The 24,641-nt window shown below is 40.5% G+C and overlaps 1 protein-coding gene across 2 annotated transcripts in view; it reads right to left on the minus strand.

Annotated features, from left to right (window-relative positions):
- Dcaf1 (DDB1 and CUL4 associated factor 1) overlaps positions 1-24,641 on the minus strand; it is a 62,270-nt gene that overhangs the window by 9,547 nt on the left and 28,082 nt on the right. For both annotated transcript variants that reach the window (XM_075964742.1, XM_075964741.1), the window contains exons 12-22: positions 21,095-21,264; positions 19,329-19,453; positions 14,881-16,144; positions 14,186-14,384; positions 13,343-13,425; positions 12,723-12,807; positions 8,441-8,674; positions 7,931-8,024; positions 6,984-7,088; positions 6,464-6,537; positions 5,875-5,976 (exon numbers count right to left, since the gene is read on the minus strand). In XM_075964742.1, the coding sequence (XP_075820857.1) occupies positions 5,875-5,976; positions 6,464-6,537; positions 6,984-7,088; positions 7,931-8,024; positions 8,441-8,674; positions 12,723-12,807; positions 13,343-13,425; positions 14,186-14,384; positions 14,881-16,144; positions 19,329-19,453; positions 21,095-21,264 (2,535 nt within the window). The remainder of the gene's footprint in view (positions 1-5,874; positions 5,977-6,463; positions 6,538-6,983; positions 7,089-7,930; positions 8,025-8,440; positions 8,675-12,722; positions 12,808-13,342; positions 13,426-14,185; positions 14,385-14,880; positions 16,145-19,328; positions 19,454-21,094; positions 21,265-24,641) is intronic.

The raw sequence follows: 24,641 nt of genomic DNA on the forward strand, positions 1-24,641 counted from the left end.
AGCTTCCAAACTGTATTATTAGCCTGATCCTTGTTTTTTGTTCCCCTAGTCATATTTTTTATTATTTCTGCCTGCATATATCATCTCACACATAAAGAAATTAAAAACTCACATAGTTTTACAACCAAACTCTGGCTGCTTCTAACAGCCTTCGTCCGTCTTCTCTCAGTTACAGGTCAAAATCTGAAATTTACTTAAAATTCTTTCGCTTCCTTGGCTCTACTTCTAGTTAACTTATTTCTCAAAAACTGGGGTCTCCAACACCTCCCCCTCCCCATGTACTGCCCTCAACTGCTGCACCATCCCGCTACCCACTGGGCTCCAGTATGTATGGTCTATTCCCTTTCATAAGCTAAACATCCCAAAGGCTCTGCGACACATCCTATAATACAGAACTGCAGAAACCAGCAATGGCCATTTACTGCAAATCTATCAAATGCCAACTTTTCTGAATCTCAATTTCTTATTAAATGAAGTGCTCAGATTAAATCAGGTCTACGTGACATGTGTGACCATCAGAATCATCTGAGAAATAATTTTGCAAAACACACACTGCCCAACCTCCAGCAAGGATGCAGAATGGTAAGTCAGTTTTTCTGCTGTTTTTTGAGGCAGGTCTCACTATGTAGCCCTAGCCCTGGCTGAGCTGGAAGTTACTATAGTTCAATGGAACACGAGAGATCCAACTGAGTGCTGGGACTAAAGGCGTGTACCGCCACATCCGGGAAGGAGATTTTTACTAGACGAAGTTTACACAAGTAGAATTGTGATGTGAACCCCTAATTAAGAACCATGTAAAGATGCCAGCTAAAGGACTCACAGCTCTCAAGCTCCACTTTTCTGCCCACCTCACTTTCCCAAGGACAGAATCATGGAAGGGAGTCCAGGCAATCCCATTAGCCACCTGTGCTATATACCAAACTGCCTGGTTCTTCAGGATTCGTGCAAATTTTCACATGTGTACTTATTTAGTGTGTAGCATTTGTTCATAGATAATTCAAAATTTCTTCCTGAATATCTGTTTTTCAAGAGAAATGGCTGTTAGCCTTTATTTCCTTCTAAAATAAATCAGTCAGAAAACCAAATTTCTGGCCATCCTTTAAGAGCAGTTAATCTAAAAACAAGGATAGCGTTAAAGACGTAATGAGTTCAGATGCAGTCCTACTGTCCGACACTTGATGTGTCATATCTACGTACCTCACACTTCTACTTCTTTAGCACCTAGAAGACGACAGGTTTCTTCAGGGTCAAATACATGGTCTTTCCTTACAAGCAGAATTTAACTCAAGTACATTTTTTTTCTTTTTAAGGAAAGAAAAAAAAAAGACCCTTTCAGGAGTAACTAGTTCACCTCTGGCCAGGGGTACAGATGGTGGGAACTAACCATCTGCTGCTGGGCAGTGGAGAACACACAGGAAGCACAGCAGACAGTGTTTCCCAGAGTCAAACAGTGGAAAAAAGAAAATATATTCCCTTGTTCAGAGTGCTCTTTATAAATTTAAGGTTAACAGTAGTTAACTACTGACTTTTCAAAATCTAGGGATAATGAGCAATTATTAATCTTTGGCTTCATAATTTTCCTAAAAAGCCAACAACAAAGTTGACTAAATTTTTTAAAAACACAGACATCAAACTTTGAATGAATGGAATTAACTCTCGCAGGCTCACTGCTGCTATCAGAGTAGCTTCCTCAGTACCAACCATGCAAGGTTAAATCTTCTATACATTTCATTCATCAACATTATGTACAAACTCATCTCTTCTGTTAAATATCCACACTTATTTAAGTCTAAGGGTAAAGGGCAATTTTTTTGTTCACATATTACTTGTATATACGAGTCTGTGGGAGTCTGTTCTCTCCTGCCACATGGTTTTGGGGATTGACTTCAGGTCATCATTCATCTCCCAATAACTACCATCTTATATAATAGGTACTTTATGGCAGACTATTTTAGTAAATGGCAACTGACCACTCATTTACCCTGAGCTTGTTTTGCTAAGGTGAAAAGGCAAATTCAAAGGTGTTGGTCACAGGTGCTTGCATTCCTAAGCCACATGACACACCCAAACCATCTGAGAAGACCAAAGAGCAGGTAGCAAGACCAGGACAAAATTTTGAATAGCAAATAATTCATATGAAAATGAAAAGTCTAGTTTTAAAAATCAGGTGAAGCATATAAACCAATGTGTGCATTTAAAAAATTCAAGGATGCATAAAAAAAGTGAGGAGAGATCCAATGGGAACAGTAAATGTATCAGACTATCACAAGAGTCTAGAAATAATGTCAACCAACACAATAATATTGCACTTAGGATACTATCTCATCCCAAACATCTCTACATCAAAGCATTCATTCAGTAATGGATGTCTTTCAAACTTGGAATCCAGCAAGTGGTGGATAACCAGAGTGTGGGAGTCGTGTGCAATGAACTTAGCCTAGATCCTGAGAAATCTGAAAGTAGTACTAACTTACCCATGACACACACCTATGCATCGACAACAAAGTCCCTCCATGCTAGAAAGCTTTTGCACTAGGTACCAGAGGTACTTGCTAAGGTCCACCTAACTACTGGACACTCTAACTACTGGCATCTCTGCAGAGACAGCCTCTATTTTCCTTCAGAATCAGAAACTCAGAAGCCCTATGCTCATCCCAGTATCTTTCTCAATTATTCACAAGTTAAGCAGAATCACAGAAAGAGAATTGGTCTTTTTTGTAACATAGACTGCCTGGAGAGTGGGGAGAGGAATGCAGTACCTTAAGTTAAGGTGCTACTTCATGATGGTCCCTTGCTTCCAAAGCCCGCAACCTATCCTTAGTGCCTTTACCTCTCTCACTAACCCCTATACTCATGAATGAAGACAACACAATGAACAGCCCTTTACTTCCCACAGGGTCTTGAGCAACCCTAGCTGCCTTTCAAGCTCCACCTTAAAAGACAAACACCAGAGGGCTGGAGAGAGTGGTTCAATGGCTAAGAGCACTAGCTACTCTTCCAAGGGTCCTGAGTTCAATTCCCAGCAACCACAGGTGGCTCACAATCATCTATAATGAGATCTGGCACCCTCTTCTGGCGTGTAGGCTTACATGCAGACAGAAAACTATATACATAATAAATCTAAAAAAAAAAAAAAAGGACAAAACACCAGGCCTTACATCAGTGATGATCCCCAGAGAAGACTACTTACTACCACAACCTTAAACTTCAAAAATATGGAAGGTAGGGATAATGGTGTTAGATGAGAAATTTAAAATACACCTCAAGTTGGCATATATCCCAACCAAAAAGTCTGAGACAATCAGGCAGTGATAGCACATGCCTTTAACCTTAGCACTCAGGAGGCAGAGGCAGGTGGATCTCGAGAAATTTAAAATACACTTCAAGTTGGCATATATCCCAACCAAAAAGTCTGAGACAAATCGGGCAGAGATGGCACATGCCTTTAACCCTAGTACTCAGGAGGCAGAGACAGGTGGATCTCTGGGAGTCCGAGGCCAGCCTGGTCTACAAGAACTAGTTCCAGGACAACTGGGCTACTCACAGAAATCCTGTCTCAAAGAAAGCCTGAGATAGACCTAATAGATAGTTTTAATGACTAAACCCATAGGGGAGTAAGAAAGTCTATGCATACTATACTATGTACAGATAAATGCTTTACTCAGCAAGAATAAAATATTTATAATTCATTCACTCAACTGCTTTTGGAGGCAGGGTCTCAATATACAACCAAGCCAGTCTCAAACACAATTGTCCTGCCACAACCTCCCAAGTGCCAGAATTACAAGCATGAACCATCATTCCCTGCACTAAATCTCATCTTATTTCATGACAGGCAGCAGGAAAAGTGTCTAAAGCAACAAACTGAAGCAGGAATAAAAAGAATGGCACTATTAAGAAACTTGCATTGCCAGATGGTGGTGGCGCACACCTTTAATCCCAACTCAGGAAGCAGAGAGAGGTAGATCTCTGTGAGTTCAAGGCCTCCTGGTCTACAGAGCAAAGTCCAGGACAGCTAGAGCTGTTACATAGAGAAACCCTGTCTTAAAAAAAAAACAAAAGAAAAAGGAAACTTGCACTAAGCCAGCAAGATAGCTCAGTAATTGAAGACACTGTCCAAACAAGCCTAAAGACCTGAGTTCAATCCCCAGAACCTAGATAAAGGTGGAAGGAAAGAACCATTCCACAAAGTTGTTCTCTGACCTCCATATGCACCCATATATACCATACCGGTCTCTCTCTCTCAATACACACATATTAATAATAAATGATTTTTATAAGCTAAGAAAAACTTTTCAAGTCAGGCGGTGGTAGCGCACGCCTTTAATTCCAGCACTTGGGAAGCAGAGACAGGCGGATCTCTGTGAGTTCGAGGCCAGCCTGGTCTACAAGAGCTAGTTCCAGGACAGGAACCAAAAAGCTATGGAGAAACCCTGTCTCGAAAATCCAAAAAAAAAAAAAACCCAAAAAAAAACTTTTCAAGAAACTGAACATATTAGGTTCTTCTCATCCTGTGTCTTATCTCATCCAGGGTACTGGAAAGTCCCAAAAGACCAAAACTAAAAGAAATTAACTCAAGATCTGGGAAAATGTCATTTTACTGGCTCTCATCTGTAGACAAGAGAGGAAGTCAAACACTAGTCCTTCAACTCGGAGGCAAATACTGTAAAAGATAGGACCAAGGAGGTGGACTAAAGGGTACTCTTGTGAAAAGAAGGCTGTGAACCCAGCAATCAGGAAAATCTGTTGATGCTCTCAAGTTTGAGATGCTCTTCAGAACAGAAATCCATACAAACATACAACATAAATCCCCCACCTCAAGAGAAAGGTAAAGGTAAGACTGTGGGGTATAATACGACCTACTTGTGTTGTATTTATGTTTAAATTTCTCCAAATCATCAAAATGATCTTTAGGTATTCACTCCACCCACTCTCACTATTACCGTCTCCAGCAGGATCACACCTGATCACACGGGCACTGGGCTAGGAGAGGTGGTTGTCTCTTGTATTGCCCTACTTACGGAAGGGGTAGGGGAAGAGGTCAGAGGACAACTTAAAAAAATTGGTTTTCTTCTACCACATGAATCCAGGAAATTGAATTCAGATCATCAGACTTGGCAACAAGCAGTTTTAACCAATAAGTCATCTCACTGGCCCTATGGAAGCTGCTTACTGCTTACTGTGAAGCCCAAAATGGACACTCTAACAAGCATGGAAGTAAAATCAGAGTCCCCTAGGCTGTACATTGTAAATGGAACACAGTCATTAGGTACGAGGTTATGTTGTTGTTGTTCTGGTTTAAAACTGGTGCTTTGGAGACATGACCTCACCAAGTAGCTCAGGTTGGCCTTGAACTCAATCCTTCTGCTTGAGTATTGAGATACCAGGCAGACAATACCACCCTTTGCTTGTTTAAAAACCCTGTACTAATGACAGAGTAGCTTCCTATCCCCTTTTTGTTTTAAAAGTCTTCAGTAAAGGGGCTGGAGAGATGGCTCAGAGGTTAAGAGCATTGCCTGCTCTTCCAAAGGTCCTGAGTTCAATTCCCAGCAACCACATGGTGGCTCACAACCATCTGTAATGAGGTCTGGTGCCCTCTTCTGGCCGGCAGACATACACACAGACAGACTATTGTATACATAATAAATAAATATTAAAAAAAAAAGTCTTCAGTAAAGATGAGTATTTTCATTCATCCATTCAAATTAAAAAATGTTTTATAATAACAAAATTTCATTCTCTGTAAGTTTCAGACACATTAACAGATGTTCCAAATATGGCAACATGTAGAAGATTTATCTTAAAATCCCCTCCAACAAAAAACAAGAGCATGTACTCCTCAAAGCTTCAACAGAAATTTCGAAGATCACTGACCTGGTCCTCCTCTTCATCCTCATCCTCAGCCAGTCGCTGCCTGCCCACTTCATAAAGCCTGCAGACCGTGTCCATGTTCAGGGCATCCATACTACCTTGATTCTGGAACGGAAAAACCGTTCTAAAATAAGCAATGAGTCAGAGAGCCACTATCCATACCTCAGCTGACAGGTGCCCTTTCCCTTGACCTTGAAATATCAAAGCTCCAATATCTACAATTATTTGGAGGACTCCGAAAATGGTATACCTAGGACAAGAGATGGGATGGGAAAGCTTAGGCAGTGGTAGCTGTGAGCCACTACCCTAAAACAGGTTTATTTTACTCTGTGAGACACAAAGATTCCTCTAAGAAAGGAAGGACAGTTTGAGTCCAGAAGCTAGGAATTTATAAAGGTTTTTTTTTCACTGTTTCTCTTAGATGGTACATCTATCTCCCAAGTCCAATTAATTGAGTACATTATCGGTAATATACCATCAAGAATATTACTTTCCTTAGGATGCATCTGAGGTCAAATAAGATATTTGAATATAACTTGGAAATTATCTTAAATACCAGAACAATAGAAGAGTCTCTGTGAGCCTTCTTTACCTCAATAACAGCAAGATAGCAATCTTTGGTGTCCGTACACAGGTCAAATATATTCCGTTTCACATCAATAGTTGCTGAAAAATAGAATGAGACTGAAACTTAAGTAACTGCTATGGCCTAAAAAAACTTTTTGTTCCCAGGAATTAATTAAAGGCTAAGATTTAGGACTAGGTAGATGGCTCAGTGGAGAGCATCCTTGCAGAGGACCCAAATTCAAACCTCAGCATCCATGTTAGATGGTTCACAACCACCCATAACTAACTCCAGGGGATCTGATGACTCTGGCCACTATGGGCACCTGCACTCACATGCACATACCTGCACATAGACAGACAGACAGACAGACAGACAGACACACACACACACACACACAAATAAATATTTAAAGGTCAATATTTACAGATATTTCTATGATTTTGTACTTGTCAATAAGAAGCCATCCTGGAAAATGAATGATCTTAAGGAAAGATACCAAGACTGGAAGGAAACAATGATCAAATGTCTGCCCTTTCAAGCTCACCTATAGGCTTATAATCAGTTGCATTAAATGTTCGGAAGGACGACCCAAAAGGACTTTTCATCCTCTCTTCCAGTAAGTCATCTTCATCATCTGCCTGCAACATTGCTGATTGAGGGGAGGGAGAATAAACAAACATTAAGAATCAGAGACACTACTGAACCACAAGTGCAGAAAATTACAAAGATCAACCAAGAATTTAGTGAGTATAATTGCAAAGAAACTTATTCTCCATCTACTTAGTTCTTCTCCAGCTATCCTCATTCCATATCTAACCCACTGCCGCAAACAATACTCTCAATCCCTCAGTAAGTATTGAGGCTGAAGTTTTATAATATCCCAAGAAAACAAATATAATGGTTTTTAATTTAACATTATGGAAATTTCTGCATATTTCTTTTTGTTGTTGTTGTTGTTTTTCAAAACAGAGTTTCTCTGTGAAGTCCTGGCTGTCCTGAAACTCACTTTGTAGACCAGGCTGGCCTGGAACTCAGAAATCTGCCTGCCTCTACCTCCTGAGTGCTGGGATTAAAGATGTGGGCCACCATGCAGGGCTCACATATTCTTTCTTTTTTTTTTTTTTTGGTTTTTTGAGTCAGGGTTTCTCTGTGGTTTTGGAGCCTGTCCTGGAACTAGCTCTTGTAGACCAGGCTGGTCTCGAACTCACAGAGATCCACTTGCCTTTGCCTCCCGAGTGCTGGGATTAAAGGCGTGCGCCACCACCGCCCGGCCTCACATATTCTTTCTATACAAATTTATTATCTTCAAAATTAGTTGCCTTTTATCCTAATCAAAGAATTTTTTATCTTCTCTTTTGTTACCATTTGTTCTATTTCTTTTAACTTTTAATTTTCAATTGATTTTCAAAAGTGAAAAGTATTTCTAAAATTACACCAAATTATGTGAGAGTATACAATATGAGAAAGAGGATGAAGTAAAAGGTTTATTACCTCCATACATCACTGTCCCAGTGTGGTTAAACACCACACGACATTGATCCAGAGCAGGAACAGTGTGTAAAAGATGGAAAGTTCGAAGGTCCCACTAGGAGGAGTCTGGTTAAGGGAAACTATTTTATACAAAATTTGAGAGACCTTGTATTACTAGAATAGGACTGAACCATGCTTAGCAAGCACTCTGCCAACTAAGCTGCATCCTAGTCCAAAGGCTCTTCTCTAACGTGATGCATTCTCTGAAGTATCACTTCTTCCAATTAAATGTGAAGTACTGAGACTTCAATGTCAACACATATTTCTGACTGATATTCCTGCAGATAATCCCATATACATAAACAAATAATTCCATATACATAAACTACATGAACTCCCTCCCAAAAGTAACAGTTCATTCACCCCTTCTAGCAACTGATTTCTACAAAGCAAAAGTAAAGTAGCCCAAAATAGTTCTGTCTAACAAATCAGGTGACAAATGGAAAGATATACAATCTCTTGTAAGGATACAATCTCTGTATTGATGATGACCTCCAGCCCATTTGGATGGAAAACACCACTGATATTCATGTTGAACTTGTCAAACTTGTGGATGGCCTGTGCAGAGCGGACATCCCAGAGGACGCCATCATTTAAGACAAGATCATCTGTAGGATTAAAGGTGGCACAATTCCTCTTGTAGTTGTTGGCAAGATCTGGGTTAAACAGAGTCAACAGCTTGTTGCCAGTCTGAATATCATAAATCTTTAGAGAAGAAGGGGCGGGAAAAGAAAAATCAGACCAATCTACGCAATGACAGGTTTAAAGAGAGACTGTGAAGCGCCTCTCCATGTTCCCAAACCCCCATTACAAAGGCCCTGACACTGTCCGACTGAAATGCTCGAAAGCACACCCTGAGCAAAGGCAAAGCAACCAGCTGTCATCTGAGCTTCGAAAAATCCTTTTCCCACAAGAAAATGAGAAGTCAACCAAATTAAGGATGTAAGATAACAAAAAACCTTTTTCTTCAGTTTTGAAGAAACAGAAAATGTTTCCAAAGTTAAACTTGAGAAATTGTCATCAAAGATCAATGACTAACCATAAATACTACCCAAAGTTAGATACTTCAAGTTTTTTGGTTTTTTCTTAAAATTTCAGAGTATATTTTAGCTCCATCACACTAAAAAGTTCTAAAGTCTACAATTTGCAACCAATGCACAGATGAGATCTTTCCAATCAACTAAAACATTGTAGTATTTTTTAAGTGAACTGTTCAATACTTTTCGCATACTGAACATGCCCATTCAGAAGCAGAAATCACATATACATGCACATACATAGAATATACATACATCCCACATACCCCTCAAACACTAGAGTTACTTGTTTTCTACAAGTTTCTCTGGTGGTCCTTTCCAGCACCTTCCCACAATAGTAAACACACCCCAATTCCTCTTCCATTGATTAATTTTGCCTGGCTTTGACCCTTATACAACTTATAGAACATAGAATATACTTCCTGAATGGAGTTGATGTGTGCTATCTTTTTATTCATTTTTACTTTATTACTACTGTTTTTTGAGGCAGGGTCTCATTATAGAGCCCTGGCTAGCCTGGAACATGTCATGTATTTATATATATATATATATATATATATATATATATATATATATATATATATATATTGAGCTCTACATTTTTCCCCTGCTTCCCTCCCTGCCTTTCCCCTCCCCTTCAACCCTATCCCGAGGTCCCCATGCTCCCAATTTACTCAGGAGATCTTGTCTTTTTCTACTTCCCAACATTGTAATATTTCCAGTTTTAAAAAGGTAGATCTTCCTCAGCCTGTGGTGGTGGCACACACCTTTATTTAATTCCAGCACTCAGGAGGCAGAGACAGGTTGATCTCTGTGAGTTCGAGGCCAGCCTGATCTACAGAATGAGTTCCAGGACAGACTCCAAAGCTACAGAGAAACCCTGTCTCAAAAAAAAAATAAATAAATAAAAAAATAAAAACCAAACAAACAAAAAGATCCCCCTCTGACACCATAACAAGCCCAGAGCATGGACAAGACATCCATCCTGCTTTCTTCAACATCAGGAAAGTTGAAGGAAAGATTCTTGGCTTTAAACATTAGTAAGACATTACATGAATCCTGACTAGGTCCTGGTTTAAAAACAAAAACCCATGTAAAGCAAAAGATAACCAGGCTATAATTCACAGCCCAAGAAGAGCTAGGTAATAAAGAGGACCCTAAGAGGGACACATGAATATCCCTGGGAAGGGGAAATAGATGAGAGCTCCTGGGTAATTGGGTGTTGGGGAAAACTAGGGTGGGGAGGGGGAGAGAAGGAGAGAGGGGAAAATGAGGGATCAGGTTAGTCAAGTGGGGAGTGGGATTGAGGGGGAGAGTAATGAAAGAGATATCTTGATAGAGGGGGCCATATTGGGGCCAGGGAGAAAACTCCCAGAAATCTACCCCCAGCTAAGACTCCTAGCAATAGTGGAGAGGGTACCTGAACAGACCTTCTCCTATAATCTGATTGGAGACTACCCTAATTGTCAACAGAGAGCATTCATTCAGAAACTGATGGAAGCAGATGCAGAGATCCATAACCAAGCACTGGACCTAGGTCCTGGAGTACAGTTGACAAGAGGGAGGAACGATTAAGGACTATATGAGTAAGGAAGGCGGGTGTCAAGATCACAACAGAGAAACCCAGAGACAGCTGACCCAAGCTGGGGGAAGCTGATAGACTCTAGACTGGCAGTTAGGGAGCCTGCAGGGGACTGACTTAGGCCCTCTGCATGTGGATGACAGTTTGGTAACTTGGTCTGTTTGTATGACCCTTAGCAGTGGGATCTGACCCTGGAGCATGAGCTGTCTTTTTGGAACCTATTCTCCATGCAGGGATGCCTCGCCCAACCTTAATGCAGGGGGAGGAGCTTGGTTCTGCCTCACCATAATATGACATGCTTTGTTGACTCCTATGGGAGGCCTGCCCCTTTCTGAACAGAGGAGGAATGGATGGGAGGATAGATGGGAGGTGGAAGGAGGGAATGGAAAGAGAGGCAGTAGAAGAAACTGCAGTTGGTATGTAAAATAAATGAAAAAATTAATAAAACACCTGCTTACTCCAAAATTAAAAAAATAAACAAATACAAAACCCCTTTGAAAACAAGTTCATCGAGGACAATTAAGAAAACTGAGTGTGAACCGAATAGTAGCTATGTGGTAATTATTTTAAAATTTATTATACAACAAAGCATCTTTATTGTTAGAAGATAAATATAAAAGATAAAAATTTCATAATGTGTCTATAACCCCCTTTCAAATGATTTTTTAAAAAGTAATTTACGCCGGGCGGTGGTGGCACACGCCTTTAATTCCAGCACTTGGGAGGCAGAGGCAGGCAGATCTCTGTGAGTTCGAGACCAGCCGGTCTACAGGAGCTAGTTCCAGGACAGGCTCCAAAACCACAGAGAAACCCTGTCTCGAAAAAACAAAACAAAACAAAAAAAAAGTAACAAAAAAGTACACGAAAAATACTGCAAAATATTAAAATGACGAATCCAGCTAACGAACATATGTTTTTTTTCTTTTTTACAATTTTCCATATACTTTTATTTCCAAAAGGAGAAATCCTCTGTGATTTACTGCCTTATAACTTCCCCAATCTCCTACTTCTCCAGTTACCTGCATGACAGTCACGCTTTCTTTAGGGTTCTACTTAAACACTATCCTGTTTGCTCTGTAACTCTTAACTACCTAACACATTTATTTATTGTCTCTCCAACAAGGCTCCCTAAAGGCAGAGGTTATATTTCATCTAACACGAGGTAAGAAATCAATAAACATCTGTTCTTAGCTGGGTGTGGTTAGCCAGTACCTATAAACCTACAACTCAGTAGGCTGAGGCAGAAGGATTCTAAATTCAAGACTAGGCAAGTCTACATAAAGAAATGCTCTATTGAGAAAAAGACAAAAAAGGAAGAGAGAGAGAGAGAGAGAGAGAGAGAGAGAGAGAGAGAGAGAGAGAGAGAGAGAGAGAGAGACAGAGACAGAAGGAGGGAGGGACGGAGGGAAGGACGGAGGGAGGGGAAAAAAGGACAGACTGCTGTACTAAAAAAATCTTTTCAAGCTTCCAGATTCATACTCAATCCCAGCGTAGCTCACTATTTAGGACACAGTCTCACTAGTCAGTACTAGCCTTGAACTCCTTTTTTTCTCCCAAGACAGGGTTCTGTGTGGCCCTGGCTGTCCTGTTAACTCGCGCTGTAGACCATGCTGGCCTTGAATTCACAGAGATCCTCCTGGCTGCCTCCCGAGTACTTAAAGGTATGGCCACCACTGCTTGCCCTTGCACTTGAACTCTTGATTCTCTTGCCTCTGAAGTGAGAAAGCACAGGTATTCACAACCACATCTGGCTCTTTGCATAATTTACAACTACTTTATTTACTTCTGGATTCTAACTAGAGGGTCTGTTTTGGTTCTTTGGTATTTTGTTGTTTGTAATTCTACAGACTGATTCTAGATCATGTTAGGCAAGAGTTATCAGTACAATCCAAATGCAGCTCCCAGCCCTTTAAATTTTATTTTGAGAGGCTCACTAATTGTTCAGGCCAGCTCTGAATCTGCAATCTCTGTGTCTCTAGAATAACTGGGACTACAGATATGGACTACCACACCCACATAACTGAGTGATTTCTAGCTGCCAACAGGACACACATTCCCACATTACCTCCAGAAGATTTCAGTGTGAACAAATAGGTAAAATCAGCTTGGTAGAAGTAGGTTCTTAAATACTTACATGGGCAATGTCTCCTTTTGTGCCTATGACCCGATCCTGAGAGTGCTTACTGAACTCAACATAATGATCTTCTGTGAAGGAATGCCTACAAACAACAGAATTACTGAGGTAAGACTGTCAGGACATATTCCAGTCACCTGAAAGAACAGGAAATTCTCAGCCTCTTACAAATCACACTTACCTGATTTTCCTTGGTTTCCAAAGAAGAAATAATTGTATACATTTGATTAAAAAGAAAAGTTCCTCTATAAGTCCACTGAACAGATCCCAAATAATGAGAATTTGTTGGTTAGAGAAATGGCTAATACAGGATATATGCTTTTGAAATATTGCAAAAATCAATACAATTGTCATGTGAACCTAGTACATAAATGTCCATTTTGGGTAAGTAAACAGTCCACTGTTTAATGGGAATATAAAGATATCATAAGATTAGTTATAAACTAAGACAAATTCTTATTAAATGTGAGTCTCAAATGAGAAAGAAAAAAGTACCAACAGTTTGACATTATTACTCTTTTCCCCAAAAGGCTTGTATTTTAATATCTGATCAAGGGAAACAAAGCTAAATAAGACACAAAATACAAGATACTATGCTGTAAAAGCAAATAAATACATACTTCATATCAAATACTGACTTCATCCCCCAAAGTGCAGACAAAGGTTGGCTCCAAGTTGCAGACGTCAGAAGTAAGGACCCATCCTAAAAGAGGACAAAATTAGAAATCACTAGGTCTTAATTATATGTGCCTTCAGCAGACTAGAAAATATATTTATTCCCAGGGGCCTAAAGATGGTTCTTTTTTATGGTTTATTTATTGTGCATGTGTGTATGATATGTAGGTATGGTGGCACATGTGCCATACATGTAGAAGTCAGAGGACAACTTTCTCCTTCTACCTTTACATGGGTTTCAAGGAACAAACAGGTAGTCAGGATTTGCATGGTGAGCACTTTTACCCACTAACCTATCTTTCTGCCCTGGGTTTTTTTATTGTTTGTTTTTCTTTTGTTGAAATAGGGTCTATGTACTTGGAATGGCCTAGAACTTACTCTGTAACCCAAGTTGTGCTCATGATCATCCTGCCTCAGCTTTCCCATGACCACTACACACAGCTAAAACTCTCTTATCACTGGTCAAATATCTAAGAATCTTTCTGAGACATGAGTCAGTATCAACTAGACTTTCTAGTTAATGGCTCATTTCAAATAAAGTCCAATAAAAGATAAGACTCGTTAGTCAGTGGTGGCGCACACCTTTATTCCCAGCACTCGGGAGGCAGAGGCAGAGGCAGGCAATGTCAGTGAGGTCAAGGGCAATTGGGTCTACAGAGCGAGTTCCAGGACAGGCTCTAAAGCTACAGAGAAACCCTGTCTGGGGGGGTAGGGAGGGGGAGGACAGTCCTTTAACTCTGGCTCCCCAATCCATATCAAATTGAGAGCAAACAAAAAGGAACCCTCACCCTGGAAGGTTCAAGGTGTGTGATGGCTGAGTTGTGACAGTTATAGCTGGCCTCTTCCTGTCCACTAAATACATTGTAGAGCTTCAGCTGCCCTGTACAGGTACCAAGCATCAGAAATCGCTCCCGAGCGGAGAATGCACAGCAGGTAAAGCCACTTTCATCTTCATTAGCTTCCCGGAACACTGAAATAGGACGAAATCTAAGCAGAAACAGAAAGAGTGCATAAATCAGAAAAAAGAATATCCAGGAACTCTGCAAACACAAATTGTGTTAGACAGTATGAGAGAAGAGTATTGTTTCAAAATGTGAAGTCTTATTAACAAAAAAGCATTATAGTGTGACCTTCAGTAGTTTAAATTTTCAATGAAAAAAGTCCCATGATCCGTACGTAAGATTTGTAAAGAAGCAGACAGAAGACAACCTGGCCAGCACAAAAGGCAAGTCTCACTCACAAAAACAGTGAGTTAAGCAACAAACATACTGGTTGTGATGACAGCAAAGAAATCAAAATACTGCCAAGAAATCTAAAACAAATCCATAATTGACTTAATTATTTCACAAAACACATTTAAAATGACGTTCAGTGATAATTCAGGCCAACAAATAATTTTAACTAATCACTCAGTGATGATACTGACCAAACACTGATTTAAATAAAAGAATCATTCCAACGACCGTGGGGAACCTCTCCTTACCTGCTAAAGATAAGGTGCCTATCAAAGCATCCGCCATCTACCCCTCCATACTTTGGAAATGATGCCCTGCGGTTTAGCCTTGAGGTAAAGTTTATTGGCGCTTGTCGCCTCTGTTTTGGCTCAGGACACTGGTGAGGAGTAAAGAGAGAAAAGGGTGGACAGGTGGCAACGGGGTTCTTGCAGCGAGCATGTTGCTCTCTAAGATACTCTGTGATGATACTGTCCAGCGTAGGTGGGGAAGGAAGATGTCTATCCAATTGTTTTTTTATGGCGGGGCTCTGACTGTATGCACCATGGTCCGACTTCTGCCGCAATACTCGAATTTTCCTGCCATTGCACGGTGATGGCCTCTCTCTGATAAAACTGATCCTACCAATCAAAGGGGAGTTGCCTGCATATGATGGTCCAGGCAAAGCCAATGAACCCTGGGGAGGGCGTGGCGGAGGATGGGCAGGGGGGGCAGAAGGGGCAGAAGCACCCACAGCAGCATGGCCGCCCAGTCGACTTGCAATGCCATTGGCAATCCGAGGGGTCCGGGGAAGAGAGACAGGAGAAGCAGCAGCAGTTACTGGGGTGAAGGCAGAAGAATGTGAGGCAGCAGTCATGGGCAAGTCAGCCTCTCTCGTGAGCACTGTCGCTGTCTCTCCAAGCCCTTTAGAAATGAGATGGTTTCGTATCAACAGGAGCAGCTCTTTCTCAGGGAAGGAGATCCTTGACTGGGCAACAACATCTGCTTTCTGTAGTCGTGCCAGGGACACATCAGTGCCAATGAGAAGAGGCTTTCCTGATACTCGCTCGATGAGCTCAGCAGCATATTTGCAGAACTTGACATGGTCACTCCGCTTGTCCTGCAGCACTGGCTCTTTCATCAGCTGTTGAATCTGGCAGCTACTAAAAAGGGGCAATTTGCTGATAATCTGTCGAACAGTGCTACTTCGAGACAAGCCCACCAGGGCCTTACAGGCCAGGGCCCGGATCTGGTCTGCATCTGTGATGGGCATCTTGATGGACAATAGGGACAGAAGCACCTTGATGCCATTGTTGGACTGGACCACATTCCACATCTTGGCCAGGGTATGTTCACTGCTCTTGGGGGTCTGAGACAGTTTTCTCCGAGGCGTTCCAGAAATAAATTTACCAATACTGGATATCCGGTTATCTGGGCCACATACACAATTGATTATAATTTGAAGTGCTGACTTCTGAATTTCAGCATCATGGATAAAGAACTCACCCTCAGCCACTCCTAAAATAATGCTGATACCTATAACATAAAAAAAAAATCTTATTATTCTTCATAAAACTTATTGCTAGAAGAACCTAAAATGGCATATCATAGGGGCACTTTACATATTCATCTTCATTATGAACTATTAACAGCAGTCAAGTTTTGGAATCAGTCTAAGTGTCCCTCAATAGACAAATGGACAAAGAAGACATGGTATTATGCACAATATAATCTCACTCAGCCATAAAAAAGAATGAAATTATGTCATATACCAGAAAATAGACAGGGATGGCAAGATGACACTAGATAAAGGCTTGGCATCAAGCCTGCTGACCAGACTTTGATCCTCAGAACTCCATTTGCAGAAAATTTATTCCAGCAAGTTGCCCTCTAACCTCCACACATATACCATTGTGTGCATGAACAAATACAAAACAAAATGTTAATAGAAAAAAGAAAATGGTAGAGCTTAAGATCATATTAAATAGACTAGCCCATAAGCAGAATGTAGAATTAAAATTCACAAAGAAATCCACACGTGCTAGGATGCCAATATTCAGAAGGCTGGGACAGGAAGATACAAAACAAAGTCAAGGCAAGCCTGGAGTACACAGTAAATTCCAGGCCAGGCTGGGCTACAGAGTGATAATCTGTCTCAAAAACAAACCACCACCAAAAAAGGGCAAGGGACTAGAACAGGCCTAAAAAAGAAAATAGAGATGACTCTTGTTTTCTTTTGTTTTCCTACTGGTTGTCTTCTGGGTTTGTTTTTTTGAGGCAGTCTCTCTCTCTTCCTAGCCCAGGCTATTCTGGAACTCACTACATAACATAGACCACAATACCCTCAAACTAAAAGACTGACCCGCTTCTGCCTCCCAAGTGCTCTGACAGTGTACCTACCCAACCATGCCCAGAGAAGGAAGAGGTCTTAAAAAGGGAGCAGATGAGGGTGATGGGAGCAAGAAAAAAAAAATATTTTGTCCCACATGGAGAATCTAAATTTAATTATGTGTAAGTGTGACATGAAAGCAGAACGGGGAACAGGAAGATTGGAAGGAGGAAAGTAGAAGGCATATATGAGAAAGGGACTACCATATACAATATAAAATACCATAAAGAAATCCATTCTATAGAGCTTTAAGAGCCAAGGAGATGACTCAGAGGGTAAGAAGGCTTGCTGCATAAGCCTGATGACCTGAATTTGATCCCCAGAACCCATGTAAAATAAAAAAACCTGAATGTTACCAAGTGGTGGGGACGCATGCCTGTAATCCCAGAACTTGGGAGGCAGACTCGGGTAGATCTCAGTGAGCTGAAGGCAAGCCTGAACTACAAAGTGAGTTCCAGGGCAGCTGGGCTGCTACACAGAGAAACTCAGTCTTGAAACATACCCCCCACCAAAAAAAAATAAATCTGTAATAGCAGTATTCAGCATTTCCACAACAAGATAACAAAACAAAGACGAGAGAACAGACTGGTTGGAAGATCATGTACTCAAAGCAACAAGATAGGTCATGTCTCAACAGGAGCAAAGAAGAGAGCTAACACCCAAAACCTACATACTTGCTTAAAAACACTTATCAGGTGGAGGTAGAAAGATCAGGAGTTCAGGGTCATCCTCGGGTACAAAGTAAGTTAAGAGACCAGCCTGGGATACCTGAAACCCTGTCTCTAACACACACACCCTCCAAAACAACAAAAAAGTACAATTGGTTTGCTGTATGTTCTGTACCTGAATATCTCATGTACGATATCTCTTGTATAGTTATTAGAGGGGTTATATGAAGTGTGAAAGCTATCAAAGTTTGTGTACAGTGTTTCCAAGGTAAAAGGGACAAAAATAGTGGAAATGAATTAAAATCTTTACAGGAAAGCAAAAAGCCCTTAGTTGAGCAAGTCTCACGGCAATAGGAACATTATTCACTATCTATTAAACCAGGTGGTGGTGCACACCACCTCAGTCCTTGGGAGGCAGGGACAGGCAGATCTCTGAGTCCTAGGCTACCTGGTCTAGAATGAGTTACAGGACAGCCAGGGCTAGATAGAGAAACCGTGTTTCAAAAACCCAAAAACTCTGTGTGTGTGTGTGTGTGTGTGTGTGTGTGTGTGTGTGTGTGTGTGCGCGCGCGCATGCTTTTCTTTCCCAGAGTACTACACCTGAAGAACCACAGTGTATCATCATTCACCTCAACAGCCTGCTCTTAATATTATGAGTTTTCTCTTGTTATTTTTCGAGATACAGTTTCTTTGTATAGCCCTTCTGTCCTAGATCTTGCTGTTGTAGACTAGACTGGACTGAAACTCAGAGATCTACCTGCCCCTGCCTCTAGGGCAGGAAACAATAGTATGCACCACCACCACCCAGCAACAATGTTTTTCCAAACACAAGCTTTCTCCTTTCTTATGTTTCTAAGTACTCAAGTGTTACCAAACTTTTTATTGTTTGTCCTAACTTATTAATCATTGTAAAGGTAAAGTTCTGGGAAGTACACATCCTAGTATAGAAATATCTGACCCATCCAGAAATCCTAAGTGTATTAACATGACTCTCACTATATGAACTGTGTGGTGTCAATTACAGCTGACAGACAGGAAACTTCTTTCACAACCTTCTATTCTAGTGGTTCTCAACCTTCCAAATGCTGCGTCCCTTAAAAACAATTCTTCATTATTGTAGTAACTCCAACCATAAAATTATTTTTGTTGCTACTTCATAACTAATTTTGCTACTGCTGTGAACCATAATGTAGATATCTGATATGCAACTCCTATGAAAGGGTCATTTGACCCACACATTAAAAATTATTGCTATATTCTAACACCCTGAAATTAGGTTACAAATTTGACAGAAAGAGCAAAGACAAATTATCACACAAGAAAATTGGTAAGGCGCAGGCTTGAGAGATAGCTTAGTCTGTAAAATGTTTGTCTTACCATCACAGGGCTTAAGTATAATCCCTAGAACCCACCAAAAACTAATATAACAATCAAGAATAGTACTATATATATACTTATATCCTAGTACTGGGAACAAAGAAGAAAATACATCCCCAAGGCTCACTGGCCATCCAGCCTAACCTACCTGGTGAATTCCAGATATCAAAAAGAAACATTATGATTCCCTGAAGAATAACACCTGATGCTGTCCCCTGGCCTTCACATACATGCATGCACCTGCATACACTCATGAAGATTAGCGTAGTCACATGGTGCAACCTACCTACAGTGGACACAGTAGAGCCAGCCTCGTCCAGTACATCCACTGACTCTGCCAACTGGAGCTGGATTTTTGGCACCACAGTGAGAATAGCCAAGACATCCAAAGCAAAGCGCACAGTGTCATTCCTAGTCAAAAAAAAAAAAAAAGAACTAGTCAAAGGGGAACTACAATATAATTACTAAAAAAAAATTACAAAAAAAACAAGGAGATATTTTGAAATGTTCTAAAATACAAAAAAAATTCAAGACTGAGAATATACTAGACACTAAAAAATAATATGGAAATGAGATGTGATTGTAATTACATTTACTTATTCGTGTGTGTCATAGTGTGTGTAGTCAGAAGACAACTTGGATTTCTCCTTCTATCATGTTGGTCCCAGAGATCAAACATAGGTCACAAGGCTTGGAGGCAATTTCTTTTCCCACTGAGCCATCTCCCTTGCCCAAAACAGGTTTTGGGCTTTTTTTGTTTTGTTTGTTTGTTTTTTTAAGATTTCAGGTCAAGCAATGGTGAAACATGCCTTTAATCCCAGCACTCAGGAAAGAGATGCAGGCAGATCTCTGGGTTCAATGCCAACCTGGTCTACAGAATGAGTTCCAGGACAGGCAGGGCTACACAGAGAAACCCTGCCTCAGGAGATAGATTAGATAGATAGATAGATAGATAGATAGATAGATAGATAGATAGATAGATAGATAGATAGATAGATAGATAGATAGATAGATAGATACAGACAGACAGACAGACAGACAGACAGACAGACAGACAGGTGGATGGGATGAAGGAAGCAAGCATGGAAGCAAGCAAAAGGTCCGATGTCTCTGCATTCCCAATTTGGTGCTGGAGTCCTGGGTTATTAAGTAAATAAATACTTTTAAAGCCAAAATCACACCTTTGAAGCCATGGAGACAGATCAGCAGATAGTCACTTGCTATCAAGCCTGACTCACAGTATTATCCCTGGGACTCACATGGTGAAAGGACTCACATCAATACCTGTATGCTGTCTCTAACTAGCACACACACACACGGGGGGGGGGGGGGGGGGGGTGGATCTACATAAGTAAAAAATATTTTTTGAAAAATCACATTATAGTTGGGCATCATAGCACACACCTTTTATTCCCATCACTCGAGAAGCAGAGGAAGACGGACCTCACTGAGTTCCAGGCCAGGCAGGGCTGCATAGTGAGATTCTGTCTCAAAATATAAAATAATAAAATAAGGAGGCTGAAAGATAGACCAGGAGATAAAAGCACTGGTTGTTCTTTCAGAAGACATGGGTTAAATTCCCAGCACCTACAAGGCATTTCACAACTGTCTGACTCCAAATTCCAGGGGATCTGATGCCCTCCTCTGCTCAAGATCCTTTATGTGAGATACATAAGCTCACACAACCACATACACACATAAAAAGAAAAGGCGGTAAAGTATAAAAAATTAAATAATAAAAATCATACTTGGGGGAGCTATTACTTTTGGGTTTTTTTTTGGGGGGGGGGGTTCTCTGTGTAGCCCTAGCTGTCCTGGAACTCACTCTGTACAGTAGGCTTGCCTGGAACTGAGAGATCTGCCTGCCTCTGCCTGTCAAGTGATGGAACCAAAGACACGTGCCACCACCACACAACAACAACAACAACAAAAAACACTTTCAAACTTAATATACTTCTGTCACAGAGTCTACTTTAAAACTTCACCTCAACAAAAGCTTGTTAAACATGTATTATGTAAATACTGAACTTCATGTGAAATTTCTAGTCCCACCTTGCATAATAGGTCTTCCAATTGCAGGCAATGGAAATAAGCTGTAGCAAGAGCTGCACACATGAAAGCTTGAGGAAGACTTCAGCAGGTTCCCAATACAGCTGAGCTGGGCCATATTCTATCAAAAACTCCATCATTTCCACAATCTGCTCATGAGTGTATGAGCATGCCTATAAGGAGAGGTATGTATTATAATACAAAATTGCATCATCTCTCTACTACTTTCTCAATGTTTGCCCAAAGATTTTAATAAAAGCTTTCCATTTCCACAATTCCTAAGTCACCAGTCCATATGTAAAGCAATGCTACATAACAATTAGTACTTTATTTGTAGTTGGCACACATATTTAAAAAAATAACACAAGGTTGATTTATTCATACTTAAGAAAGCTGAGAAAGTAGCATCAAGAAACAGGTATCTCTTCAACTTGCAATTTTTGAAACATGCAGACATTCATCTTGATCCCAAATCGATCAAATAAGTTCCAAAATGACAGAGTGCTAGAGTTATGGACACATCCTTTCCCAAACAAAATTCTGCAGTTTTCACAAAAGCAAGCAATTTTACTCATACTTGAGTCCCTTTAGTTCTAGTTTAGTGCCAGAATAGCAGTGACTTATAAGTGGGAACAAAAGGTCTTTGAAATTCATCTATTACCTCCACTTTTAATTGTTCTGCTTTCATATAGGGAAGGTAAAATGCAAAACTGTATGTCCTACAGACATGGCATTGGTCTCAGATGTGATTTCAAACCTGGTACTGCTGCAAGTAGTATTAATTTTTAAGACTGTGTTCTAGGTAGGGATGTAGTTAAGTTTTACAACACTAATCTGACATGTATGAGACTCCGTTTTTGATCCCCAACACAGAAACAAGAAATAAAAGAATAGAAACTGGCTATGGTGGTACACGTAGAAGGCACTCAGAAATGGCCCAGTGCGTAGAAGGCAGAAGCAAATAGTTCTCTGAGTTCTAGGCCAGTCTGGTTTACTAACAGAGACCTTGTGTAGTCATTCTTGGTTGTCAACTTAACTACATCTGGAATTAACAAAAATCCAATCAGCCTAGCACACCTATGAGAGATTTTATTTTTTTTCTTCATTAAAACATTTAAGTGGGAAGACCCACTTTTAATACAGATCTTTTAAGGTTGGAAGATACACCTTTAGTTCAGTTAGGATGATAACATCCACCTTTAATCTAGGCCACACTTTCTGCTGGCAGCCTATATAACGTATATGGAAATAGGAAGCTTTTGCTCTTTGCCTGCTAGCTCTTGCTCTCTCTGGCCAAGACCATTCCTTACTAGCATTATAGCCTACTTCTTCAGGAATCTGTCATATACTGAAGACCACCTGAGACATCCAACTTCATGGACTACTGGAATTTTGGAAATTATATTGGTATACAGACATTGTTGGACAAGCTGGACCAGACTGTTAAGCCAGTCTAATAAGTTTGTGTGTGCGCGCGTGTGTGTGAGTTTATTCTATAAATTCTATTCTTCCTGAGAACCCTGATCAAAGATTTGGTACCAGAAGTGGTTCTAGAGCAACAGAAGTAAAATGATGGGGTTTTTGTTGTTTTTGTTTGGGTTTTAGTTTTCCGAGACAGGATTTCCCTTGTATATCCCTGGCTGTCCTGGAACTCAATAGACCAGACTAGCCTAGAGCCTATGCCTCCTGAGTGCTGGGATTATAGGTGCGCACCACCACCACCCAGCCAAAGATGATTTTTTAAGGATCTGGAACAGGCTTTCCAATTTGCCATTGCCTACTGTTATTGTAGCCCCTCCAGTTACTGAAGCCTCTCCTAGAAGCTTGGAGAGTATTAAAAGCCCATAGTGTGACCTAGTTTACAAACTTAAGGAGACAAATGCATTTAATTATTCACCTATTCTGAGAAGCAATGGATTTGGTGACTCTACATAAGTAAACCGTTGAAGTTGGGCAGTGGTGGGGCATGTCTTTAGTTCCAATATTCCGGAAGCAGAGGCAAGTAGATCTGTGAGTTCAAGGCCAGCCTGGTTCACAGAGCTAGTTCCAGAACAGCCAGGACAACACAAAGACAAAAACAAAAACAAGACTTTTGACAGTTTGTGGAAAAATAAGAAAAATGATAAAAGCTGGTTGTTCCTAGCATCTCTGGATAAACTAGCAAAGGATAAGAATAAGCTCCATGGTAACAATAACTAACTTCTAGCATGAAAGAATACAGTGAAGGACAGCAATATGATGAAACTGACCAGCTCCAGATGTACACACTAAAGGTTTCTAGTGTGCCCTGGAAGGAAATCTCTCCAGCAGCCACAAAGCTTAAGTTTAGAAAGTCAAACAAAAGCACTTATTATTTGACTGGCTGAATTACAAAGAGAATTAATTCCCAGAAAATTATTATAGGAGGACCATATTGAAGCTGAAAACTTTGAACCCTACTTGCCATATCCTACTTTTACTACGGAAATTAACACTTTGTTGTCTGCTAAACCAGCAGTGACTTACCCTGAAGATGCCAGTACTGATGTCCCTCAGAGCCCACCAATAGTTGCCTCTAGACCTATAACCAGACTAAAAGCTAAGCAAGCTCGTAGACTGGAGACAGAAAGTACAGTCCATGAGGAAGTACACTAAACTACTAAAGAGCTCAATGCGTTTGCTAATTCGTTCAAGTAGAAGTCTGGGGAGTATGTGTGTAAATAGATTTTAAAGTTGTGGAATGAACATAAAACTAGATTGGGCTGAATTTACTTGTGTGGGTCCACTGGGTAGAGAGTCTAGGTTTAATATGAAAAGTTCAAAGTTTAAAAAGATGACAAAATGCTGGGCAGTGGTGAAGCACGCCTTTAATCTCAGCACCAATGAGGCAGAAGCAGGCAAAGCTTTGTGAGTTCAAGGCCAGCCTGATCCACAGAGCTAGTTCCAGGACAGTCACACAAAGAAACCCTGTGTTAAAAAAACAAAAACAAAACAAAACGAACAAAAGATAACAAAAGTATATTTAAACGGTTGGCTGAAGCATCAGTCCAAAGATAGCCTATTAAAAAGGAGTTGGTGATGCCTAATATCCCTTGGCTTAGTGACTATGAAGTGTAAGATTCCCCTCTGTATGCTGTGAATACCATTGGTTAATAGAGAAACTGGTTTGGCCTGATAGGGTAGATAGGCGGGAAAAACCAAACTGAATATTGGGAGAAAGGAGACAGGTCAGAGAGAAACCATATAGTCCTGCCAGAGACAGACGCTGGGAACTTTACCTGGTAAGTAACAGCCACATGGAGATACACAGATTAATGGAGATGGGTTAAATTAATATGTAAGAGTTAGCCAATAAGTAGCTAGAGCTAATGGGCTATGCAGTGATTTAAATAATAGTTTCTGTGTGGTTATTTCTAGTCTGAGCTGGGCAGTAGGGAAACAAACTAAAGGCCTCATAACAACAAACTGGCACCAACGTAGCTAATTAAATCCACTTAAAATCTGAGAAAGTTTAAAAAGGAATCCTAGACACAAGAGAACAGAGTAAGCAGCAGCTCCTTTAAGAGAGGTC

This window comes from Microtus pennsylvanicus, chromosome 3, assembly GCF_037038515.1.
Source record: "Microtus pennsylvanicus isolate mMicPen1 chromosome 3, mMicPen1.hap1, whole genome shotgun sequence".
In the NCBI taxonomy this organism is placed as follows: Eukaryota; Metazoa; Chordata; class Mammalia; order Rodentia; family Cricetidae; genus Microtus; species Microtus pennsylvanicus.